Source organism: Bombus pascuorum, chromosome 5 (assembly GCF_905332965.1).
Source record: "Bombus pascuorum chromosome 5, iyBomPasc1.1, whole genome shotgun sequence".
In the NCBI taxonomy this organism is placed as follows: domain Eukaryota; kingdom Metazoa; phylum Arthropoda; class Insecta; order Hymenoptera; family Apidae; genus Bombus; species Bombus pascuorum.
The window spans coordinates 17,168,990-17,195,362 of NC_083492.1; the positions used below are offsets into that span (position 1 = coordinate 17,168,990).

At 38.6% G+C, this 26,373-nt stretch overlaps 1 protein-coding gene across 5 annotated transcripts; it reads right to left on the reverse strand.

Moving 5' to 3' along the window:
• Nucleotides 1-2: 2 nt before the first annotated feature.
• On the reverse strand, nucleotides 3-25,423 carry LOC132907298 (fibrosin-1-like protein). Of its 5 annotated transcripts, none has more exons than XM_060960248.1 (16): nucleotides 23,220-25,423; nucleotides 6,123-6,308; nucleotides 5,906-6,019; nucleotides 5,743-5,778; nucleotides 5,620-5,646; nucleotides 5,485-5,545; nucleotides 5,199-5,401; nucleotides 4,754-5,128; nucleotides 4,380-4,618; nucleotides 4,192-4,302; nucleotides 3,881-4,101; nucleotides 3,535-3,743; nucleotides 3,287-3,451; nucleotides 2,927-3,206; nucleotides 2,708-2,849; nucleotides 3-2,634 (listed from the first exon to the last, which is right to left on the reverse strand). In XM_060960248.1, the coding sequence occupies exons 1-16, from the start codon at nucleotides 23,595-23,597 to the stop codon at nucleotides 1,626-1,628; spliced, it is 3,756 nt and encodes a 1,251-aa protein (XP_060816231.1). In that variant the 5' UTR covers nucleotides 23,598-25,423; the 3' UTR covers nucleotides 3-1,625. The 5 variants fall into 5 exon arrangements, with proteins under 5 accessions (XP_060816231.1, XP_060816228.1, XP_060816229.1 ...); XM_060960245.1 differs by having other exon boundaries at nucleotides 3,535-3,761; nucleotides 23,220-25,422; XM_060960246.1 differs by having other exon boundaries at nucleotides 4,192-4,305; nucleotides 23,220-25,422.
• Between the last annotated feature and the right edge of the window lie 950 nt (nucleotides 25,424-26,373).

The following is a 26,373-nucleotide window of genomic DNA, read 5'->3' on the forward strand; positions in this document are numbered from 1 at the left end:
GATTTGATAGAAACTATGATTATTAGACCCTTTTACAAAGAATCAATTTTAGAAAAAACCTATTCACACAAAATCCTCTTTTATACTCCTCAATATCTACAAGAACAGAATCATTGCATCACATTGCAACCTTGTATCGATGAAAAATATCTACAATTTTTAAATTGCATATGGTCGTTAATTATATAATACACATTTTTTTATCTTGACTTTACAATATGAATGAAACAGTTTAATGAGCCTGATTATTTAACAGAAGTAAGTATATTTTTGGAGGCACCAAGTTTTTCGAATGTAGCCTGGTCCATGGCACGAATATTTTATTTTGTTTTTCTTCTTAAGAGAGATCTTGAATTAGCTCTCTGGTAACATAACTACGTATATGGCTGATAAATTGAGAGGACGATGAAACAAGGATATGAAACAATATTTCTTTTTCAATTTTGATAGGTACAAAATCAGAAGTTGCAATATCTCTACATAGCGTTAATTGTGTTTTTTTGATTAAAGCACTTTGGCACGGACAAACTGCTTTTGTATCTGTTTACTCACAAATCCTATAATTTTCCTGACAAATATAAATTTTTTTTCATTTTATTTTATTGCAAAATGTATTGCAGTAGATAGATTCTCCCTGCTTATAATTTCTCGAAAAAGAATTTGATTTACAATTTGTGTTTGTTATTCTCCTTATAATTACGACGAAAAATAACTGCAATACTTTTAAATAATCTTACGTTTTATACATATCACAGGAAGCACCAGAGTGCGATTCTAATTTGCATGCAAATGAAAAAGGAAAAGCGAGCTTGTGCTGCCAAAAGCCAAAGATATCATTTTTTTTGCCCCCTCGTACGTGTTTTTTAGTATTATTACTACAGTACAAATTAATCTCTATGAAAAAAAGGAAACATGTAACTTTTTTTTGTTATATTATATCGATTAAATTAGGGCAATTTGTTTTACGATCGTATCTGTACGTCAGTAGTAGAGATTCGTTTATACGACGCAATAAATAAATAATTAAATAACTTTGAGTAGTGGTAGAGATCCGCTTAAGTTTGCTTTTAACTTGAATTTCTTTCTTTACGTAGCATCGTCTCGCATTCTACAATATCTATAATATTACACACGATACTTTTTTTTGTGAACTATACGCATAGTTATCGTAATGATTAAAGTTTATATCGCTATGAACAGTCAGATCCCCGAAACTTATACAGAATCACATAACGACGTCATTATTTGTTTTCTCTCTTTTTGTGACCACTTTATTTCAATAAATGCCTTAGTTTATTTGCATCGATGATTCGTCCTTTAACTTCCATCACGTAATTAAACGGAATTTCTATGGTCATAAACAAGGCATTTTTATCAATGATTCTTTCATGAGCTGCATGAATGCATTAATTTGTCATTTTTAAATGTTCTATACGTTTTCCGTTTCTTCGCACTTCATCAATAACTATAAATATTATATAATCTATGTACAATTTCTTTTAAATAACGCCTCTTCTCCATTAGCAAAATATCAGCACTGGGGTCTGAAAACTTTACGGAAATGCTCAGAATGCTGACCCTTTAGTGCGTTCACTTGCAGAAGCTGAGGACGCTGGGAGGATATATCATCGAGATTGGGATGCATCCTCCTTCTTATGTATATCTGCGTGCATCAAAGCGGGCTCTAGTTGTCGCGTTGGCACTCCGGGTCCAGGTCCTGCTCTATGATGCATATGCAAATTACTTAATGGACCAGGACTTGGATCCTTGCTTCTCAAAGAATTTACAGGTGGTGGTGGATAGCCGGCGTATAATTTGGCTCTTTCTTCTTCTTCTGCTCTAAATGCAGCAGCAGCCATCAATGGATTATAACGTAATTGTTGTAAGGGATCGTAACGATAATCTCGGAAAGGATCCCCAGGCCAAGGACCTCCTGGTTGACCGGTAGGCGCAGATGGAGGTGGAAAATGTTGCATTGGATGTGCGCTCAAACCAGGTAGCATACTTCGTGGCATGGAATGCGGCGCAGGCATGCTATGCGGATGCCTTGCAAGGTATGAATGAGGATGAGGGTGATGATACCTTGTCTCAGGCAGTGGACTTGGTCCAGGTCCTGTTGCGGACACTGCTCCAGGCCCAGGACCAGGTGGCCTTGGAAGCATCACAACTTCGTCGTCTTTACTTCGTGGTTCTTCTTTCACGCGTACTTCCCCACTTTCTATAGGTGCAGATCCGTTTCTTAAAGGTGATCGTTCTCGACCTACAACCACGTGTTGCCGATTTTGATGAAGTAACCTTTCACGTTCCATCTCGCGTCTCTCCATTTCTCGACGTTCTTTGTCCCTCCTTTCTCTTTCTCGTTCCGCAGCTTCCTGTTGTTTCCTCTTTTCTTCTTTTTCGCGCTCTCGTCTCTCTCTTTCACGTTGCTCTTCCCGTTCTCTTTCCTTCTCACGTCTTATACGCTCGCGTTCTCGTTCGCGTTCTCGTTCACGTTCTCGTTCGCGTTCGCGCTCGCGTTCCCGCTCTCGCTCTCGTTCCTCGAGTTCTGCTCGTCTGTCAATTGCAGTTGGTTCCGGTTTTAGATTCCATGATACCGCTGTAGTTGGTGGAAATCCAGTAGAGGCTCGTTGTAATCTAAAGAAAAAGAGGAAAGAATAATTAATGATTTACACATTTTTCTTGTAGAAGTAAATAATCAGATACATACCCTCTCCATGGATCGTGTACAGAACCTAGACCACCCAATGGTGGCATTTCCCTCGAAGGAGGAAAACTAGAAAGACCAGGGAAATTTGGATTCGGTGCACCAAATGTTGATGGATATCTTCCGAATGGTGACATTCCTGTTCCTAAGGTAATTTCCATACGATTAATTCAGTTTACTTGTAAGAAGTAATATTTCATATATTGATCGACAATAAATTACCTAAATGTGATGCTGGCGTGGATAGAAAACCGACAGGATGAGGTGGAGGTGGTGCAGGATGCGCTGGTGGTATATTAGTGGGAAATGGTGGTGCCATTGAAGGTGCTCCTATTCCAAGACCAGTTCCTGGGGCTCCTGGGTAAAGATGACCTGGTGGTCTCAAGAGTTCTGTTTTAGTATTAACGACACTACCAGCCTTCGCTTCCGCTTGCTGTTTTTGTTGGTGGTGATAGATTTCCCAAGCGATACGAACATGCATTGCATTCCATTTTCCACTTTTCTGCAATAAATATACAAGTTGTAGTAAATACATTGAGCAATTCATAAACTTTTATAATTTATGTTCATTAAAAAGATTACCTTTGGTGCAAATGATGTCAAATGATTGGGAGGTACAAAAGGTGTTGAAGGTGGACCAATTCCAGGATGTAAGAGACCGGTATTAAAGCCAGAATAACTAGAAAGGTTCAGATTTCCACGAAAAAATGGAGATTCAACACCTCCCAATTTCGGGATGTCCTTGAACTAAGAAATACATACAATGCATGAATATGATAGTAAATGATACATGTTATTCTTACACAAATATGAGGAACTATATCACGTACTATAGGAGGCGGAAACAAAGTTGTCGCGGCCGTCGGTGGAAGCAGAGGTGTGGTGTGTTGATGTACGTGAGTATGCTGATGTTGATGATGATGCATCTCCGTCCTAAGATATGGAGGCGGACCCAGATTCCCAACTGCGACTCCAACGTTTCTGTCTTGGGATGCCAAGAATCTATTGTCAAGCTCTCGCCTTAACAGGTCTGCCTGACCTGCGACATGAGTCACCCCTTGTTTCGGTTAGTGTCTCATTCGTTTCGAACTTTTATTCTACCTTCTTTCTTTTGTTTTCTTTCTCTGTTTGTTACTCGAATCCCAAACAAAATCAAAATACAGCTTATAAACTTACTTGTTTGAAAAAGTGACTCGGCAGAGAATGGATTAGGATTGGTCGTTGGTGGTGGCAGTGAAGGCAGTGACGTATGTGGACTGGAACTGGATACGGGAGGAGGTAAGGGTGCCGCGAACATTGGCGGAGGAAACGTGTGCATGCCAAGTGGTACTGGTGGAGGTGTTGGCCTTGGAACTGATGTTGCAGTTGCCGGAGACAATTGTGAAGTTGTGCTGCTACTGTAAATTACATATGAAAATATATAAAAACTGTAAAAATACTTGTAAAAGATAAAGGAATTATAGGAGAGGTTTTGATTTCATTCATACCCAATCCATCCCTGTGGTTTGGTGTAAGCAGGTAGACTAGAATTGGCTGGAGATGATGTGTTTGGCACACTTACAGGCGTTATGCTACCTCGACTTAGGCTACTGACGTTACTGCTATAATAAGTAACATTATTATAAGATATTTGTTACAAAAAACGATAGGAATATTTATGATTACAAGATTGTACCTATAACTATCTCTTTCCCGATTTGGACTGTGTCCACGAGGCGAATTATTGTTTCTTCCAGTCAAACTACAGGCTACCATGTCTCTATGAGCAATGGTATTTGCTGTAGTAACTGTATTAGTGATAGTAGACACACATGTTGTGGTGGCAGCGCTCAAAGGAGTATTATGATTTGTGGTATTATTTCCTATAGGTTGTTGTTTACTTATGTTAGTACATGGGGAAGCTCTACTTCCTCTCTAAAAATGAAAACGATCAGGATTAGCGCTTCATTCAACTACCATCAAAACAATCGATATAATGATGATAAGTATACATAATATTTATTCAACTCAAACAAATTCTCAAATATAATGCAAGGATATATAACTTACCACTTCTGCTCGTGAAGAAGCAGAATGGGAGGGAGATGGAACTGCAGGTGGGAGGTATGGACTGTGATTTAGAGCAGTGTATGGTGTATAAAGAGGTGGATAAGATGGTTGGGTCTGAGGATAAGCAGCCATGGGTATCGACGGTGGATAGCTAGTAGTTGTAGCTCCGTTTGATGGTGCTGCTGGAGTAACGCCTAAACTGGCTACCGCGGGACTAGTTGTATGACTCGAAGAAACAAGGGGTACATTAGGTGGATGTAATGCAGGTATTGTTGTATGAGGCTGTTGGGGCAAGGAAGGAGGTGGCAGAGCAGGGGAAGCTGGCCGCTGCTGCGGAGCTATTGCACGTGGGTTTGCCGCCAATGGACTAGTCATCTGAAAATATATTCAATCTAATGAATATCGTTCATAGTAACAGAACTCTAAATTAGAAACATTTACTTACAGGTGGTTGGGATATGTGAGGGGGTAGAGTAGGACTGGGAGGACTTGGCGCTGTTGGAACTGGTGCAGACGCAGGCACAGGAGGTGGTATAGGCGCTGGAGCATCCGTTGCTGGATTGGAAATTTGTCCACCTGTGTCTGGAGGTGAACCTCCTGCTCCGTTTGCTGGAGGCAAAACGTGTGGTGAAGATGACGGCAATTCGTCTGCAACACGAAGGGTTGATTTTACAAAAATGCCAGGTATTGATATCAAACAAATGTATATTATTGATTCAAGTATTACATACATTTACGTGCAAGAGGTGGTGGGGTAGAAGATTCAAAGAGTATCGATTCAGCATCCGAGCCCTAAAATAAAGGCCAATTTTTAACTTACAATTGCTTATTTGCTACCATATGGTCTTTGTAATATGGTTACTTACCTTATCGTCTTCTCCTTCACTATCACACTGTAATGAGAAGAAAAAAAGACACAAGGTAGCTATTATAACAATCCTAGACATGTAGAGGGATATAATATTTTAAGTTATATTTCTGACACTTACGATATAACCTTTACCCGAACTGCAATGACTGCTAGCCTGTAGAACCAATGAAAATTGCACAAATATGAGAATTGATTCAAATGGCAAATTTGTTTAATATCGTTCAATTAGAAGGAATAAACATCATAGAATATAAACAACTCATAATTATAACATTACTTACATCGCTGAGGTGGTCCCTGGAACTGTCGGCGTCCTGGCAATCCCTAGGTATACCAGGGCCATGCAATTGTTCAGATGCTCTACCACTATCGTCACTTGTACCTGCATCTAGGCCCTATAAAAAGATCCAAGCGCAATTAGATCATTTTTTTACCTTACACTGAAACGTTATAATTAACATAACATATAAACATAAACATTAATCATGAAAAAATTACCTGGTTAATTGTAGAAGGTGTCAGTATGGAATTGTGTGTATAATGGTTGTGCTTGAAATGGTTTTTGATGTGATGCTCGTTGTGTCTATTATTTTGTCCTATATCCACCTTTGGTTTCTCTTCCACTATTGATAATAATGTATGCAATTTCTTGACATTATTTTTGCCAGCTAGTTTTATTGCACTCTGCAATCATAAAAAAGTTTAAATTATATCTTTATTTCAAAAATCTAGTTATTCAAGAATTAAATAAAAATGAAAAATATGACTTTTAATTAATATACCAGTAAAAAATTTTTTTATGTCGAATTTTGTATTTTTTAAATACATCAATAAAATTAGAAAAAGAATATAATAAGCAATTAGTAATTTCAATATGAGAAATACACTTTTAACAATGTAAGATTACTAACAGATTATAAAGAGCAGTCCTTATTTACATGAAAACTGATGATGATGTTGCAAGTAGGTATCGTAATAAACGCAATATAATTCTAACGATAGGTTTGTGTAATCGCTAACTACACAAGCTCGGTTTGAGTTAAATTCCATTTCTGGTGATCTGTACTATAATCATAATTACAACGAACTATGAAAGGAATATTTTTGTGTACTTTCGGTATCGCTTGAACTCAACATGTACATGCATACGAAGTATGATTAACCAAGTAAGCGATTATATGTTCAACACGTATGGTAAACATACCACGATTTCTGCGACAGATTTACACTGGCGTAAAAAGCAAACTGGATAATTTATATTTTCATCACTGGGAACGTCGATGGATCGTCAGGCTCGTGAGTAAGAAAGCATAAGGCGAAGATGTTGGTGCGCGCACAGTAGAAAAAGCCGTATGAGAACGCCTTTCCGTCGGTGCCTTTAAACCGCGATGTCAGTGCACATTTCTGAACGGGTGGCGCTCTACCCCCTCCTTTCTGACTTTTTCCTCTCTCAGTTTCCTCTACGTGTACCTAAGTACCGTTATCGTAATAAACGCGGTTTTCTTGTCGCTCACAACAACAAAAATAATATCCATCAGATGTTCGTTTGTGATACGGTTGATTTTGTTTAAACTCGAACTCGCTAAGACGGACGGGCGTTTGCAAAGATGACAGCAAGATTCACAAGCAGCACCATGTCTCGTGTGCGCGATGCAGCACACGAATGGTGGGGAGAATGAAAGAGGCAGTGAGCGAGGTACTGGTGAAGGGAGAGTAAGGGAGAGGGGGAAGAGATCGAGTAGAAAGTGGGGGTTAAAAAGAGACGAGAGGGGGAACGACGAGGAAGGCAGATGAGGAAGAGTGAGGAAGAAAGAGAAGACATTGACCGAACGAGCAGCCGCGCGACAAGGCCTCCTTTGCCGTGCCAGGCCAGCTGGAAGGAACGAAGTCTGAACCCTGACTTCTCTTTCTCAGCTCTGAGAGAGTATTACTTTCCTTTTTCGATAACCGTGTATTCACGCACGATCTTTTCTACCTTCTTCTTCCTTCTATCTCTTTCTCTCTCACCCCCCTCTCTGGTACGGTTGGGTACCAAAGAAACATGATGGGAAAAAGCCACTAGAACTCGCAGTGTAAAAAACTACCACCTAGCAAAAGCCATACTCCACCTGCGCACGTGTGCCAACTGCGAAGTGAAACCCCCTAGGACATGTACTGCGGTTAGATTACATATTGTATACTTCTGGCAGCTAGGCGAATTAATCGAATAAACCTCTATCTTGTAAATATACATAGGAAAAACGTATGACAAAATATTCCTGTTTTTGATGTTAATGACCATTGATATGATATTACATTTTTTGGTGGCTAAATTATAGCCAGATAAGCCAATTATGAATGATTCTAGGAAGAACAGAACTTTTTGCATTTATTTCAATTAATTACAATAAACGATATACATAGAACGTGATATTTGAAAAAAATTCTTCAAATTTTAATCCTTGCTTTATCGCAGAAATCTGTGATATCGTTTACTTTAGCATTTCTATAATACCTATAACTAATCCGAGTGTTAATCATTAATTGGTAAAAAAGAAATTTCAATTTGTACCCCTCTATTGTGAGGTAATTTACGTTTTAAAATAACCATGTATACATATCCATGGCAATGAAAAATTATATAAGTATTTAATAATTCTGTAATAAATGATTATTATTAATGATTATTTTGTAACGATTCGGTTTAAAAGACATAATATAAATTATATGGTAAGAAAAAAAACCTTTTCGTTTGTTGAAACGAGACTGAGGCAAGAATATAAAAATTCGAAAACCATAACAGGAGTAAATACGTATTTAGATAACGAATTCTCTTAGTTTAAAGGAGGTAAAGCAGTGTTTGGCAGTCCGGGAGGCAAGGTTCCTCGACACGGGATGGGTAAAGGAAGGTCGTTCCCGGACGTACGGACGTTCCACCGGTCGGCTATTCCGTGCTTTGGCTAGCCGGCTACTAAACTCGTTCGTACAACGTTGCCACGTCTATCGTTCGGTGTTGACACGATCGGACTCTAATTCAGCTACTGGCTACTACTCACAATTCGCATATACTCGGTCGCGACGTTAATGTGCGAGACTCATATGCACATGCGATTTCAACGAATGGATGATTTTAAATGAATTGCCTTCTACGCGTTATCTCAATCGCTATGTCATTTTGATTCATCCATGCGGTATATCTGATAAATGACAGATAGAAAAAGGCATAAAAACATTTTTTTTGTGAATAAATTAAACTTATGGTCGTCTTATTTCGCGAAATTATCAAAGAAATATCTAATTATCTTATTATTATACTACTTTATTTATATATATTTTTATTTTAGGAGTGAAGTAACTCGAATGCCGATGCACACAACTACCTGAAGTTTGATCACTATTAGGAAAACAAAAGTGAAGCGTCTAGTCAAACAAATATGTCTGCTTTCATGCGAAGTATGTAGTTGAAGTTCGAGTTAAAAGAAATTTACGTAAAATAGGAACTAAGTACATTTGAGATACATTCTTAAAAGCTTAAAAAGTATGTTTATTATTGCAAACTATGGAATAATGTAAGTAGTTTGTTATGCATGTATTAGAAAAAATTGACGACATGTAAATTCTCACACTGTCATTGAAAATTTATTAATAGAATAATGTCTTTCATTTCGATCAAAGCAGTGACAGTGATATAAAATATAAAATATTCAAAACATGTGATTTAAAAGTCAATTTTTTTGTAAATATGCATATTCAAGTTTTTATGAGATAAGTTATTTGCTGAGTATACGTTACGATGCATTTCAATGAAACGTCAACGCGGGAAACACAACTTCGATTCAATCAAATATATCACGAGTTGGCCTTTACGTTTGACAACAATGTTTCTTTTTTGGCGGTCATCACTAGCGCCGTGAGATTAAGTATTCTGCTCCGCTCTCGTTTGTAACAAGCGGATAATAACAGTCATTCGGACATCTGTTTGACGAAAATTTCGGCTGCTTGCCAGTACCAAATTGACGTGCTGAGCGTGAAACGATGTTGGCCGTCGTCCAAAAATTATCCGAAAGTAAACATGTATCATGGCACGGTATTGTTTATATTCTCAGTTACCGTCTTCGCGTTTTCTTTTCGCGTTAATTTGCTAATCCTGTCGAAACAATTTTTTTTTAAATTATTAGTCGCCACATAGAAACTATCGTTTCTAGTCGATCATCATACAATTATATTGTAAAAGAACGTTGTAGAAATGTATAATAAGAACAAAATTATTTATTAATATTTTAACAAATTCTATGAAAAGGTAGGAAAAGTTATAAACAAAATTTTGTATCTTTAACAATTTCTATTGAGTATTTCTTACGATATTAAAAAATTACATTGCGCATGTTCACAATATAGAGATTTGCGAATGTGACGGTATCGAACGACGGTTCGACGAATAAGAACATGATTAATTCTCGTTAGGTGAGATTCTTATCGTGGATGATATACGTATATGTTTTAACACCAGTAAGTGAGACCGTCGAACGGAATGCGGAGTCAAAAAAGTGCAGTCGGTGTTTAGTGTGGGTGTCTATGTTTTGTCTAGTTGTTACCATACCAATAAAATGAATTTACTTCTACGAAAACAAAACAGAAGAGAAAGAGAACGGTGTGGATGGTGTCGAGTAGAAAGAGAAAAAGAAAGAAAAAAAAGGGAGAAGAAACTAGTGGCAGTAAAAAGATTTATAGTGGTGTAAATACAGCGGTAAAGCGGCCATCATTCGGCCACGTTGCAAGATTATTTTCAGACGCAAATATTTCTCGCGATTTACATAGTTTCCATCATTTTTGTTCGACGGACACGTTCCACGCGCAGTTTTCGAAGGTACGCGTAATTCAGATAATTTGAGAATAAGTGCCGGCATTATTCCGATGTGCAACGTTTATTACGGATAATACCATCCATGATAACTTCCGCGTGAAAATAATTACAGTTTAGCTAGACATAAAGAAAAAAGAAGGAAAAGCAAATCGAAAAATTTACCATGATAAAGCAGTTGCGGATTTAAGATCGCCTTAACTTTCTTTCCCCAGTAGCAAATTAATAGAGAAACGGATGATTGCTTTTACCAAGCACTTCCGTTTCTTCCCATTCGTACTTTTTGCATTTCGGATCTCTTCGCGTATTTAATCGTTTCTCTCTTTTTGCCTTGCGTTTCTTTTTCACAAATTTCATTCGATAAACTTATCGCGATTCAACAAATATGTGGGACAAGTTATACGTCGAACAACTATATAATCACGTCCACTCAATCATATGTTTTTCTTTCCTTTTCTACAAGTATGAAATTGCAGATATTGATTACGTTTCAAGTCGAGGTTTTTTCAGTTGCAGCGTGATCAACAAAACCGATTAATTCGAGACACAGCGAGAGATCTGAAAGTAAAGCGTTCACCTTCCTTCGTGTTCAAATTATAACGAGAAGAACTGGGTCAACTCGCTGTGCAGGTGCACAACTGTGTTTCGTCCATCATCGATACACATCCCTTTTGTCGTTCCCGTATCGATTCGCGAGCGCACACGAACCCTTTATGTTCAACATCTTTTTGCCTTTTTCTTCGTACTGTCTGTGCACCAAGAAAGTATTTATACATAAAATATAGCTGGCACAAATATTATACCAAACGTAAGAGATTTATGAAATACAAAGGAGAAGTTTATTAGGTAATACGTGTAATAATTGGAAATGGAAACAATTAAAAAATAACCTCAAAGGATATGTACAGTGTCGGGCGTTTGCAGGGTTGCCACTACATAAATAGTAAATTTATACACGGGTTAACGAGCAATTTAAACTGCTTCGAAATTAATCTATCCGACATGTATCTGAAAATGAACCAAGCTAATCGAACGAGATAAAAATGTAAATGCAAATCTTCACGCTGTGCCGGGCAGCGTTTTATTTAATTAAGAGCATTACCGCCCGAAATCTCGTATTGATGTTGAAATCTACCAAAAAGCAGCACAGACATGCGAAACACCTACACACTGGGATACGCAATACATGGCCGAGTATTTTCCTGTTTATTATTAAAATATTCCGCCTCGTTACGTGACGGCTGATACCGGGTTGTGGTGTATCCTGTGATACAGTATATGATAGAAATTATTTCGTCGCTAATCGAGTGAATTACATATTGCCTTCGAGTGTTTCATTAATTACCGTAAATCGAGCGACGTAAAATAGTCTGAAGCACATCCGCGATCCAATGAAATTTCATGTATCCCTTTACGCCATCTTTCTGCCAGCCAGCACATTTAAAATCAATCTGTGTACCGGTTCAACCATAAATCGCATATCGATTTTCGTAGCCGTAATTCGATCAAAGATCCCTGTTTACCCTGCGCGATATGCAACGTTCATTCGATTAAAACGAGCGAGGCGTGTATATCATGAGCAACAACGTTCTAGATATATAGAGAAGGGGAGAAGCAAAAAATAAAGCGAAGAAAAAGAAGAACTGAAGAATAAATGAAATTCCCCTTAACCTAACCTCACTCTGCCCATGGATGTATACATACGCGAAACAATTGTTTCGCGCAGTGTCAAGGTAACGACACGACGGTATCGCTGAGCAATTATAAACGTGAAAAAAAAGAAAAGAAAAAAAAAACAGATTGTACGAACAGGTAACAAAAAAACAAGAGAGAAATGTTTGGAGGTAAAAAAGAAAAGAAAAATTAGGTCGCGAGTCAGTTTCGCTCGATTGAAGTCGGTTGATATCTGTCTGTCGTGCGCGCATCGTCGAAATTCGCCCGTCGATTTTCACCAGTAGTGAATATATCCGTGAGAAGAGGGGTGGCCCGAGCATTACCGGTTGAACTCTCTGTTGACGGATCACGTGGCAGAATTCAGGCATCTCCGTTGGCACCGGCAGCCGAGCTGATTTATTGAGTGGCGTGGCATTGCTGACCTCACTCTCGCTACGGCTAACGACACTAAGAGAGCTCTTGGTAATCTGCCGAATGCCAACGATATCTACCCAAGTCGAAATTATATGCCCGTGCAACGGATTTAGCTCATTCAGCTACCGAATCTCTCTCTCTCTCTCTCTCTCTCACTCTCCCTATTAAAACCTTTTTTTCTTTCTCTAAAGGCTTTTTGATTTATTTACAAATGACTTCTTTCGTCACATCGATCATTAAAGAATCGAATACTATGATGCAACAGATGATCTTCTGTTTAAAAATTGGACTCAAAGTTTCGCGAAAGACATGTATGACTATTCTGAATCGAGTAAATTAATTTGTACTGTATTGGACAACTGGAATATTTTTGGAGCATACCAGGGAACGAATACTCTGAGAGTTTTACATAAAGGATTAAGCGATTGTCCAACTACTTTGATCAGCGAACGAATACACGTTCCTCGCTCAAACCTGTTTCCAGCTCCAAATTATTTTTTCGAGGGATCATCAGCGCGTGTAACAGCGTACGACAAGTGATTCGCTATAAATCAACGTTCACAGTTTCACAGAGTCACATTAAGGCCACTGGTGATGCGTCAAGTATTATTTGTAAATGATCCTTGTAATAGCCAGTTACAGTAACTGGCTCCGGTCGAAGGATTATTGGAGCACAAAAATGAACTGTAACTCGGAAATAAGGTCAAGTAACTCACATGTTACAATATACGTACTACATTGTACGATGTAGTAAATTAAACATAAAGAGCATCCTCGATCCGATGACGTATCGTTTGTGTATCTCGAGTCCAAGAATAATCGTTGATTACGTATAAAGATAATCAACACACTCGTAATCGGTGGTCGACACGTGTACGTGCACATAATACATACTTGTTTTCAATGAATATGTAGTTAATCGACAAACCTCGATGCTCTCTACCATTGTAAGAAAAGAAAAGTTATACGAAATGAGTCTATTTGTATTTAGAAATTTTGCTTGTTCATCGTTGCAAATATGTAACGAGATTATCGTGAAATCATTGTGACCAATGAACTTGTTTTATTCTAACCGTACATTATACATAGAAAGCCACATATATATTTACACGCACCCATTGTGTGTACAATTATGTTGTCGTGTGAAAAGATTGTTCTTACGTAACGAACTCGGCAAGCTCGACGTGACACTGACCTCACTCTAAATCCATAAGTGGCTGTTAATTATCGATTGGCAACGATTTCAACGATTTCACCAATGGAGGATGAGAGCACAACCGAAGAAGGGTGAGATGAAGGAGGATGGGGAAAAGCCAATACACAGAGTGGCCTGCTAATCAGTCCGCTCCGATATCGCAATATGTGGGATACGCTCGGTTGATTTTCAACACGACGAGTTTACCCTAACGTAATTAATGTCCGTCGTACAATGTGACGTGTAACGACAAATTCGAACGACGTCGCTATTCATAGAAAGAGGAGAGAGAAAGAGAGAGAGAGAGAGAGAGAGAGAGAGAGAGAGAAAGAAGAGAAGAGAGTAGAAGAAAAAAAGATTACTCGCGATCGTTCATAAAAGATATAACTTAAAAAAAACGAAGCTGGCACCCCGCTGGGGGTAGCCGCCCACATGCTATATTTATTTTTTATTTTTATTTTTTTTTTTTTCTTCACCAACAAGATATAACACTTTACCAAATGTCCATAAGGACAAATTGTAAAATAACCAAAATAAAATAAAAAAAAAAAAAAAACTCGCGATCGTGTGCACGGTCTACAAAGTCAACGCGGTGTGTAGCACGTTTTTAACCGAATCAATTATAAATAAATGTTCTCCTTTTTAGAGCGTCGTGTATTTTCAGATTCCATTCACCCATCGTGCTTCCATGTCCCGTGAACGAGACGAACGGCTCGCCTTCCCATAACGGTCTAGATGAATTTATAACTAAATGATGCATCAGACACACAAATACAACGAACACATCGTGCCTGTTTTGTAATGGTCTAGAGCTAGCAGATCTTTAATTGCTGGCTCGTAGACAGAATGTGACCCGATTGTGTGCGTTACAGCGACCTTTCGAGGCGCCGCGGTTGATTATAGGCCGCTCAAAATAATTAATCGATCGTTTACTTTGATTATATCATTCAGATATATTCGTCCAAGGAACTTTGATGTCTCTTAAATATCAGAACTGAATTTAAGCCATTTAACGGATATCATCTTGCCATTTAATTTTTTCTTAACGAATAGATTAATTAAATTATACTCGGAAATTATCCGACACTTGGCATTTTATTTTCAGATGTATTTTAAGAGATTCTCGTATTTTAAGCGCAGGCAAAAAATGTCCTGTATTCAAACGAACGGATACCGTTAACAAAAGCTCGATGGTCGTACGATTTTAATAGTTTCTCAAAATACATACTGTTCGCCTCATTCAAGCAACAGCGAGTGGAAGATTACTTTGAGCAATGCAACCGAACACGAGGCGGATAGGCGAGAATGGTGTAGGATGCACGTTCGTTTCAGAAGCGAGCTGTGTATCATCATCATCGTACACGGTCGAGTGGATCATTTTTCATTTATGCGCGCCGGATAATGTGTATCATTGAATATGTCACTAATTGCTCGACAGGAGGATAAACATTTTTTGCGGAGATAAATTAAACGGTCGCGACGCTGGACAAGATAATTAAGTATTACGGTATGGTGTTACGTATGTGATAATAATCTCGCCACATGTCGACACACTCTTTTCCTGACCCGACCCATCGGTTCTTTTTCTCTGTCCTTCTCTCGTAGCCGAAGAACGTAAGGGCACGATCAGAGGAAACGACAACGACAACAGCGGCGGCCAGCCTCCAGTCAAGAGAAGGAAGGGAGAAAACACGTCGGATAAGAAAGAATCTGTGGTAAGGACAATCACCCGGGAGAGGTCGAACGATCCCTGTATGTTGCGAGACGACGAAAAAGTCCAAAAGGATTTCCCCGCGGTGCAACCAGGAATTTGAAAAAGAAAACCATCGACGCGTGCATTCCCGATTCAGAGGATTTTTCAAAAGCTGGCAATGCACGTTACACCGAATCTCCGAACCTGCGAACCATGTGCTTTTGTGTTTACGACGAAGAAATTTTATACGCTCAAATTAACCTCGCGGATCTCGTGCGTCTCGTGCACGATGTCTAGCGTTTCGTATGTTCTCGATAACAAAAACTAAATTTTTCCAATTGTTTCAAGCTCGCTTAAAGAGACGAGGAAAAAGTGACGTTTGACTAATCTTTAAAATCGTAAAATGAAGCAGCGTGTAGAAATAAATTAGCGTTCTATCATTGGAAATGAGCAGTTGGAAGAATATCATAGAAAATATTAGCAATCTGGCGGATATTTCGGATTCATCTCGGGTCAAAGCGTTGGTAATAGAGCGTTAAAAAGGGTCTGGTTTTTATTCCCACGGCTTTTCATAATTAGTCGTCGTCGTCGTCTGCCGGAATAGCGATGCATATCTCGCTCTCCGCTAATTGTTTGACACCGAATCAACGTCCTACCGAGGCGTTTACATTTCAAATCGCCTTACTCGTAGCTCCCGGGAGCAGATAACAAGGTATCTAGTAACGCGAGTGCCAAGCCTGATAATTCATTTATTACCAGCTAACGATTTCTCACATTTAATTAGCGAAGGATCGTGCTTTGCTAATAGAGTGAGAAAAATTTGGCTCTTAAATTGGCTTCTAATTGGACAGAAAAGAAAAGAATAGAATAGAGAAGATGTACATAAAATATATAAAATAAATACAGATGAATACATGTATCGCGTTACAGTCGGACAAGATTGGTAAGCGAAGATCTGGTAAGCATTTCCTGCTAAGCGTTGCGCAGCTTACAGCTGTTCTGCACCGTCCAGAAGCTCAGGTTGGAGCGTGAACTCGTTCAGGAACAAGAGGGACCGGTTTAAGCGGTTTACATCGTGGCTACTTTCTCCGTGACAATAACAATGCACTTTGTGCTTTGATAATGCACAAGATGGACGAGTAAATAACAAGTATGCCTCCGTGAACGTCTTTTTCTTTCGAGATGGGCGACATTGCCACGGATCGGGAATCAGATTTGCGCGATGGAATTACAGTGACCAAGTATGCAAGGAGAGAAAAGCACGCGTTTTTTCATTAATTTAAAGAAAGCCTCTTTTTATCGTTGTTTGATTTTTAATATGAAGATAGGAAGTAATTTATTAAATACGCGAATTAAGCAATTACCCGATCAAACGAGGTGATTATATCACCTATAATTATACGTACAACTATGTCATTTTCTCCATAAATCTGTTATTTTCAGCAGCCTAGTTCCAGTAAATGAAACGAGGCAGAAATTGACGTAGCGGATCCTACTAGAAATTTCTCGAGCATTATCATAATATTTGTAAATTAACACGTTGAATGCCATGGGGGTCATCAGTGACCGGCACTCAAGATTAATAGAAATACATAATTTGAATAAATGTCCATTATTATCATCGTTACAGTGGTATGTCGAAACAAATGCAGTATAAGACATAAAAATAGTTTTATTTATATAGGAAATCCATTATGTGCGCTCGCAATACCTGTCGAACATGGAAAAACTCGCTTTTACCTTAATGAACAATAACCGTAAGGAACGTTTCGACTTGAAAGATCTATGACGGTAATGAAGGTTTTCGACAGTAAAGTAGACAATGCTAAATCTTGTGACGGTTCTTAAGAATTATTGTGGGTTTGAATAAGTATGACCGAGGGATGGATTATGGTAAGGCCCGGAACTTAAAAGGACCCGGGAGCTTGCAAAGAGGCAAGCTGCCTCCGCCAAACTGATAAGCGCAAAAAGTACGGTGACCTTGGTGAGATAAATTCATTAATGACGATTATGCATCGTAATATTTCAAGCATAATAAAAAATTCACCGTGGCGCCAAGGCCAAACCTTGTAAAATTGGCATGACATTCAACCTGTTAATAATAATATTATCAGCTGTTATGGGCGAAGCAAGTGCTATTTCTGCTAAAAGTAATTGCATATTTTGCCTAAAGTCGCTTATAGTAAGAAACGATAACAAGCGTAGAAAATTTGCATTCGTCACGTGTCGAGTTTCTTTTTCTGTGTTTTTCTTTATTTTCTTCTTTGTGCGTGTCTTTCTGCTTCGCGATTGCGGCGATTTATATCCGTGTCGTTGATGTTTCAGTTCGAGCCACCAATTGTCTTCGTTTCGTGATTCTAACGCAGCGTACAAACTACATTGGGATGCGTGTTATTATGAAAGAAGCGAATGAGTAATAAATGAGTAAACGGTGAGAGCAGCTGAGCAAATGGTAAATATTAGTGATTCATGTTTACAAGCAATAAAATACCGCTGAGTAATATTTTTTCGTTTTGTCTCATTTTCTTTTATTTTTCAGGCAGAAAAGAAATTTACTCTTCAGGTAGGAAGAAAGTGGCAGACGAAAGATCCAAGCTATTTCCACACTTTTCCTCCACATTACTTAGTACATCTGTACTTCGTCCAAGAACGATCAACAGGCCGTTTTCAAAGTCTCTTTTTCAATTCCCAGTCGGAGTTTCTTTATGCGATAATAATACCCTTAAGAACGTAAAAAATAGACTTAGATAATTCGACAGTAGTTTGCATGACGAACTCGCTAAGAGAATACAATATTCCATCGCTATTGTCTCTACGATTCGTACGTGACGCCGCAGCAGTTTGACCTCTGCATACAATTCTCTCGCTGCGATTTCTGAACCAATAGTTGTTTTCATTTAAAAGACACCAATAGAACAACGAATCATAATGTACATTATGCTTCGATTTCGAAACATTGCATACGATGACCCTGTTATTTTCCGGTGACTGTGTTTGATTGTTCCACGATTATTTTTATAAAAGCGGCTGGCATAATGTTTCATTTTATAGAACCATCAGGTTTAATTTATCAGCGTTCCAATTCTCATTGATACGATGGCAAACGTTCGTTTACGCAGATTTCATGATTGTTTATCTACAATTTCATGGTTTTTTTATACATACATGTATTATCTGTTTAAAAATGAAACGAATAATACGTATTTAGGAAGAACCATTACATCATTATGATTTCACGATGAAAGCAATTGGAGGTCATCTACTGATACGGTAGAGAAGCAGAGATAATAGTTTTTTTCCCCCAACAATCTGCATCGCAAATGATCCACGATATGTGTTTGTTTCGCATTGGAAAACAGTGTTATGCTTTGCAATTTGCGCGAAGGAAAATGGTCAAAACGCGATAGACCAGACGACCGGTTGACATTGCTGCTTTTATTTATCAATGAAAATTATAGCTCGTTAACGAAGACGAGCGTGTCAGTCGAGTTGGTATCGCGGTGTACGGTAAAAATAGCGATTAGCGATTGCGTCCGCGATAAATCATGATAAAAGGTGCTATGTAGTGGCGTGAAAGAGCTTTCGCTGCCTCGTAGACGCGATGTAACACCACTAGCGTTGCTTCTTTTTTTGGCTCACGCCGACTAGAGATAATAAGTTCGATTTATGTTCACTTCGATGTATCGTCGATAAGGCTCTGCGTAATTAAAGCCTTCTATTTCGAAATGATCTTGATTGGCGTACACCAGCCTTTTCCGCCGTACTCGAACTCGTTTTCAAACGGCGTTTATGCTTCAGTAATTTCAATCATATTTTCCAGATTATATATCTTGTTCCAAATATTCGCCTAATTGTGCGAAACAAATCGTATTTTCGGCCAAAATATTTCTATACTTTTTACTTAATCGTGAAATACCATGTCCCTTTTATTCTTATTTTAATCGCTTCTAAGAGGTGATAGCGCTTCGTTATTCCTACTTTTTGATAATTTCCTAACATGGACAGAGCAAGATTATTCAAAAGCAGGTTTCAGCTTGTTTGAAATGGATATTACATTAACCCATTAAAGACCAGTGGTGCATTAAGACTACATTTCATATGCAATCTCTTTTCCAACCAATTTACATCATTGAATTGAATTTTTTAACATTGCCGTTATAAAAAGGAATTCCAAGGATTTGTTCAATATTATTTAGCGTAATACAATGTAATATTAATTAAACAACTAACACGGTTCCTTCCTTCATCTAGATCTATCCTTTTATAAAGTTTAAAGAAATCGAAATACTTATAGCATTATGATAAATTACACTTTCTTATATAATGAAATTTTATTGTCGTCTTTAATTTATACAGTGGGATTCTGTAAACATCTATTATTCTAATAACAGTATAATATCTTGTATTTTAACAAAACTATATGTTGACTATCTTATTTATAATTTTCAGTAATACTATGGTTACACAATTTTTATGCATCGTTTCGCAGCTTGGCCCTTAATAGGTTAATAAGATCATATTTTTCAACAATTTAAACTGAAATATTCAATTTCTCAGAATAATATAACAAAGATTCTCTGTATGTATAATATTTCAGGGTTAATCATGTACAATATATATTTGAGTAATACGTTATGAAAATGGTTTTCTTCTTCTGAATCGTTTAGACGTATTTGGTACTGTGTGAATCTCATCCATTCATATATTTACTCTACATAGCGATAAGATTTGCAATTGAAAATTTGTTTTCGAAAATCTCCTTTTTTCAAAGATAAATTTCAGTTTGCACAGCGTTGATAATCGAGAATTGGTCCTTGTACTTATTTGAACTGCTCGCGAAGTAGCACACTGCAAGATTCCAAAGAAACGCGCGTTGCTCAAACTAAGCACATGATCTAAAAAATTGAGCCAAACATCAGATTACACATAGATATAAATATCCATAAGAAAAAGAAAAAAACAAAGAAATATTCTAAAATATTTTTATCGTAATATTATCTCGAGCGTCTTCCGAAGTGTATATTCATAATCCATGAACTTGTAATTACTTTGTATCATGTATACGTGGTATCTCTTTCATCGTCAATGCTTGTTTAGCGCTCCTGAATCGATTGGAAACACGATCCTCTAATTATTTTGCCCGGCACGCAGTTGTTCAAACGAAAATTGCACCGTGGAAAGAGTTAGAAGTGTCTCCCGCGATGTCGGATATTAAACCACAACATCGGGTTTCGTGTTACTTTCATCAAGGTCTCCTATTCGTCTGATGCAAATTTATGTCCGAAAAAGGAGGTAATACAACTATGACTTTAATAACGTTCTAACTATATCATTATCAGCTTTCAAAAGAATTTATCATTTTAAAGCATAAACTAGATACTTTAAAAGGCGACGTACACGAACGACAAATTTCTAATAAAATAACTAGAAAATAGAAGCGGTGGAAAGCATTCATTCGATTTGCAGTAAATATCAGTAGATGGTCAAACTTATTACCGAATGCTATATTGTTAGAGATATAATGCAATGCTTAAATACTATTTTGCTTATGTAATAGAACAGAAAGTGTATCAGAGGTAGTAAAATTTGTTGGTACGATCTAATAAGTAAAATAGTTCCTTACGATATGTTGTTACGTATCTAGTATTTTTTTCTTCAGGGCGATAAAATAAGCAACATAGTACGGAACGTAAAACGTTCATAAATTAATCCCGTCGAATCAACGTAGCAAAGTTAAACGCTCAACCCTTTAATTGCACGAGTTGGCAATTTGCTCTAATTGGTTTTTATTACTCTTTTCGAGCAATATTTTTTGGCTCGTCGAACAATATTGCCGCGACTGCTAGATGAATGGGAATAATGAAATTTTTAGAAAACTCTTTAGCTTCGATATCGCGAGGAAAATCTTGCCTTTATATATTTGGATGTATGTATATTTAAACGTTTTTCTTTCCCTTTTTCTGACGAATATTTCAAGGGACATGATTGTTAAGCACACGAAAGAAGGTGATCCTACAACTTTCGGCTATACAACATACATAACCGTCATAGAGAAAAGAACAATTGTTGTCCGAGCGAAGCACAATGGATGGAAGCCGTAAAACTGTGTAAACAAGTGCAAACGAACAAACTACAAATTGTCCTAACGGTTCTTAAACATCGCTAGTGTGTAAATAAAAATAATCCTACAATCATACCCAAAAACCAAAGGGAAAAGAGATAAGATAAAATTGGACAATTAACACAAGAACCATGTACTCAATGATTAATATATTAACGTATTATCGTATAAGACTTGTAGCAAAGAAATTAAAACGCAGGATGAAATGATATACTTATATAAGAAAAACAAGTTTTTATCGTTTCAAACAAGCTTATGAAGAACTACTCAAGTACATCAAAATCAACGACTTTAGGTTTATGATATTGCTATGAAAAATTATGACTTGGTCCATTTGATGATCCTGGTGATTCCAATATTAAGAACATGTAAACGTTCAATGTCATTAATACTGCATATATGCATGTATATCGTATGTTGTATAGCATACACGCATAAAAACATTGCTTGCTATAAGCAATGCAGAATGTAGAAAGAACAAAAAGAAATGAAAACGATACTGCGCACGATAGGTCGAGCAAAGTTTACGTATGTCTGCACGCGCGCACGCAAGAAACATGACAATCCATCAGCGGACAACATTGCTAGTGAATCAGTGACACAGGTGAGACTAGAGTATACCCACTGATCGTGAGTATTACACGTTAAATAAGAAAATATTTCGGTATTAAAAGATAGCGTCGATACATTAGAAACTAATGTTGCTATTAAAGGTGTAGGTACTCGAGTGCTTGGAGTACTTTATAATACGAGTAAGTATTTATCATCTTCCTCCTTTAATCTAAATCCATTAAGAATTAACGTAACATTTCACTTCATCTTGGAAAAAGATGCATTTGAGAATTAATTAAATATGAATCTAATTGATAGTCGACGTTTATCATAGATGACATTATTATGACCTTTTGTACAAAGTACAATGTCAAGGCATATTTGTTATCAATACTTGTTAGCTCGTTGCAGTAATAATAATACAATGAATGCAGTAAATAAACTAAATTGGAATCAAAATAGCTTATTACTATCATGTACTGATATCCAATGTGTTCATTCCCAAACTCAAAGAACTAATTAGTAATTACATCATTGGTAATTAATTGGTTACATTATTGGTAATTACAATTATTGGTAACAAGTACTTCTTGATGTTGTACAGAAAATCATTATATCGATCGATCAAATCCTTTACTTCAAAAACAAAATCTTTAATACAATTTTCTTTATCTTGATTTTCGTCTTATATATCACTATCTATGTATATCATGATTTTCAGATTACACGGTATATAATTGTCTTCTGCTCTTATTATCTCACACAATGATAAAAATTACTCGCAACATTATAAACACCTGAGAAAAGATAGATAACCAAGTAAAATCCCGACATTTTTCATTCTTCCAGGTATTTTCCAAGAACTCGAATACCCAATGATTTGAACAGTAACACCTTTAACTACTACATATTGAGTAAAAAATTAATCAAAGATATTATGGTACATAATCGATAAGACTTGATAAAGACTTAATAAATAAACTTAAAAGCTGTAGGTAGAAATTCGAATATAAAGGAGAGTATAAATGGAGAAAGAAATAAAGATATAAAGAGAGAGAGAGAGAGAAAGAAAGAAAAGGAAAAAAGAGGAATGTTGTTGAACTCACCTCAAGTTCTTCGTAGGTGCGGAAGGCGAGTATGGCAAAGCCGTCGATAATGTCCTCTTCGAAGGGAGGCTCCTTCTGGTTGGCAGCCGCGAGGGAAGACTTCTTACGAGGCCTCGGGGGTCGCGGTGGCCTGGGCGGTCGCGAATGGCTATCACGAGGATGACCGGTCCTGGCGAGTCCGAGGCCAAGACCGGCAGCGGGGTCCTCGTCCTCGCCGCTGTGGCTATCCTCCTCGTCGTTTGGCCGTTGTCTCGTTTGTTGTTGCTGTTGTTGCTGTTGCTGCTTCGCGCTCGCCAAACTCTCCCTTTGCGCCAACATACGCTGGGCTCGTTCTCGTCTCCGATTCCTCTGGTTCCGTTGTTTCGCCTCGATCTCCATCTCGAGGCAGACGTCCTGTTCTCGTACGAGAGGCCGTTGTCGCGCCCCGCTATACGAGAATATCGGCACGTCCACCAAGACACCTCACGATCGAGGTGCCCTTAATAACGACAACGACCAGAACCACGACGGCGGCGACGATTCAGTTTGCTCGATGATTCCTCGACAGAGGAACAAGTCGAGAAATAAGTGGAGACGATCCGTCAACGACCACGACGAACAAGTAGAACTTGACGAGAACGACGACGACGACGACGACGACGTGAACGATGACAACCGTTGTATTATCGTGGTGTCGTCGAGCATTCTATCTACGGTCGTCTTTAATGCAGTTTTACCATGAGAGGAAGAGAGATCATTAGGAAAGACGGCGAAAGTATAGAATAATAAGGGAACGGTAAAGAGATGGAAAAACAGAGAAAACAAGAATAAATGAGTAAGAGGGACACTGATGGAGCGATGGTGAAAGAGGGTAAGGGGGGGAAACGGAGAGGCAGTGGAGAGAGCGCGAGTAAGAGAACACACACTGCCTTTTGGATATACACTCTCCCAAGAAGACAAGACAGGACGTTTACCGACGGGACACACGCATCTATAACACTCTCGGTTCGATTCCCCGTTTCTTCTCGTATTCCAGGAATCAGTTCTATAGATGCGAGAGTTCTATAGAATGAGAGTTAACCAGTGAGACAGAGAGAGAGAAAGAGAGAAAGAAAGAGAGATAGAGAGAAAGGAAGAGAGTGAGAGAGAGAGAGAGAGAGAATTTTCGTTAGTAAAAGACGTTCACACAGGCGGTCACACGGTGTCACATCGATCGCGTTGCCGAGGAAGAGGAGAGACTCTGATGTGCGTGGCGAGGAGGTACACGCGAAACACGCACGCACAGGGCGGACAACGACGACGGAAACCGTAGGTGAAACACCAAAAGAAACGGACAGACACACTGGCCACTGAACGAAGCACTACCATCAACACTGTGCAATTATTAAACACGAATCACAGGCATGATCCAATAGCTCCAATGTATTTATTAATATATGTATTCCAATGTATCGAGTCGTTCCGTTCAAGTCGTTTCTTTTTCGCCATGATCATCACACGATCATCGTATCATCGTATCATCCTTCTTCCTTTCTTTCTTCTCTTCCTCCACGTCGTCGTCGACGACGTCCACCAACACCAGCACCAACACCACCAGTAACACTGCCGGCTTTCACGAACTTTCGTCTCTGGTCGTGCCCGACCGAAGAAAACGTTCACGTCTCAATGGCACATATTATCGTTTCCCGATGGTGCCTCCACGAGTCGCCGTGGCTAGAAGTACCCTGCGAGGGCACGAAGTACACCGATTGTTTGGAATGGCGGATCGAACGGGCACGCACGGTTGCCGCATCGTGTGGTAAAAATGGCCGCGACCTGCCCACACCGTGCTCTACGGTCTCGCAACTCTTTAACGTCGCCGTCACGGGACGATGACGCGTATCCCGCACTGCCACTGTAGATACATCTTCGATACGTAGCCACGGACAAGAGCTAGGGAAAACGACCAACCTAGCACACGCCCCGAATTACGCGTGGACGATGCGATCTATCCTCTGTGCGCTGCTGCTGCCTGTTCTTGCTGCTGCTACCCACCACGACTATGCATTTCTGTCATTCGTCTATCTGTTTCTTTCCCACTCTTCCCCTTTCCTTCTTTCACCCTTCCACTTCTACCACCTTTTGCTCCCTCTATCTTCTTCCTGCTTTAACTACTATTTCTCTCTGAATACAACGACCGAGAACATGGCGTACCTATGCTTCCAAGACGAACATATGAACAGAAATACGCTCGATGTGTTCTGTTGCCTGGGGTCGTGCCTCTTACACCATTATATTCCCCCCTCTTTGGCTTCTTTGTTTCTAGATACTTTTGGTTTGTCACTAGACTACAACAAGTAGCGCCGTCTATACGGTTTGAAGATGATCCTTTATTTGATAGTACATCTATGTGCTGTTCGTTGGCGCCACATGCTGCATATTATCTTCGTTGGCGGGTAAAGGAATCGATTCCGAAGTTTTTATATCGAACATGGCAATTTACATGTTGTTTGTAAATGTATCGTATATTCGAGAAAGTAGAGAATAAACTAACAAATACGAGGTAATAAAAATAATGATCAGTAGTTCATCTTTGTTTTCCTTCGGTGTCATGATGTCGACGACGATGTCATTTCGGAATGTTTTTAACAACGAAGAAATTGGAACAGCTATTACCGATCTTGGAGCATTCGATACTCGCTTTCGTGCGATTTCTTTAGATGGACAATTACCATCGATGGACAATTAACACCTTACCAAGAAAAGTTAGTTTGCTCATATCCTTTCATTGACTTTCGCTATCTCACTATGATATATTTGAAATCAATAAACCATCTTATCTCTAATTTAATCAATAATTTCTTGTATCATCTTCATCCTCGTACAAGCTTTGTCGAATGAAAATTTTTATTTTGTAGTAATATCACAATTATATCCAACGAAGGAAACGATAGAAATTGCCGTTCGTGGAAAAAGTCACCGCTGGATCAACGCATTAGGCCGCGCCTGCAAAGGCGCGCCTCTTTTGAACCAGTTCACGGGACCAATTACGCCCGCTTCGCAAACATGTCCTGTTGATTTTGTTGGGCCGCTTTTGGCGATGGCCACGTTTCCAAATCCATATAGGTAAGCTTGCCCCGACTCGCAACTGACGTGGGCCGCCTTCTTGCTTACCTACATACATGAAACATACATC

Coding starts and splice junctions, on each gene's coding strand:
- LOC132907298 (XM_060960244.1), bottom strand. CDS start 23,597: ATGGAGATCGAGGCGAAACAACGGAACCAGAGGAATCGGAGACGAGAA. Junction 5,546..5,619: donor GTGAAGGAGAAGACGATAAG/GTAAGTAACCAT, acceptor CCTTTATTTTAG/GGCTCGGATGCTGAATCGAT. Junction 5,402..5,484: donor ACCACCTCTTGCACGTAAAT/GTATGTAATACT, acceptor TTCGTGTTGCAG/ACGAATTGCCGTCATCTTCA.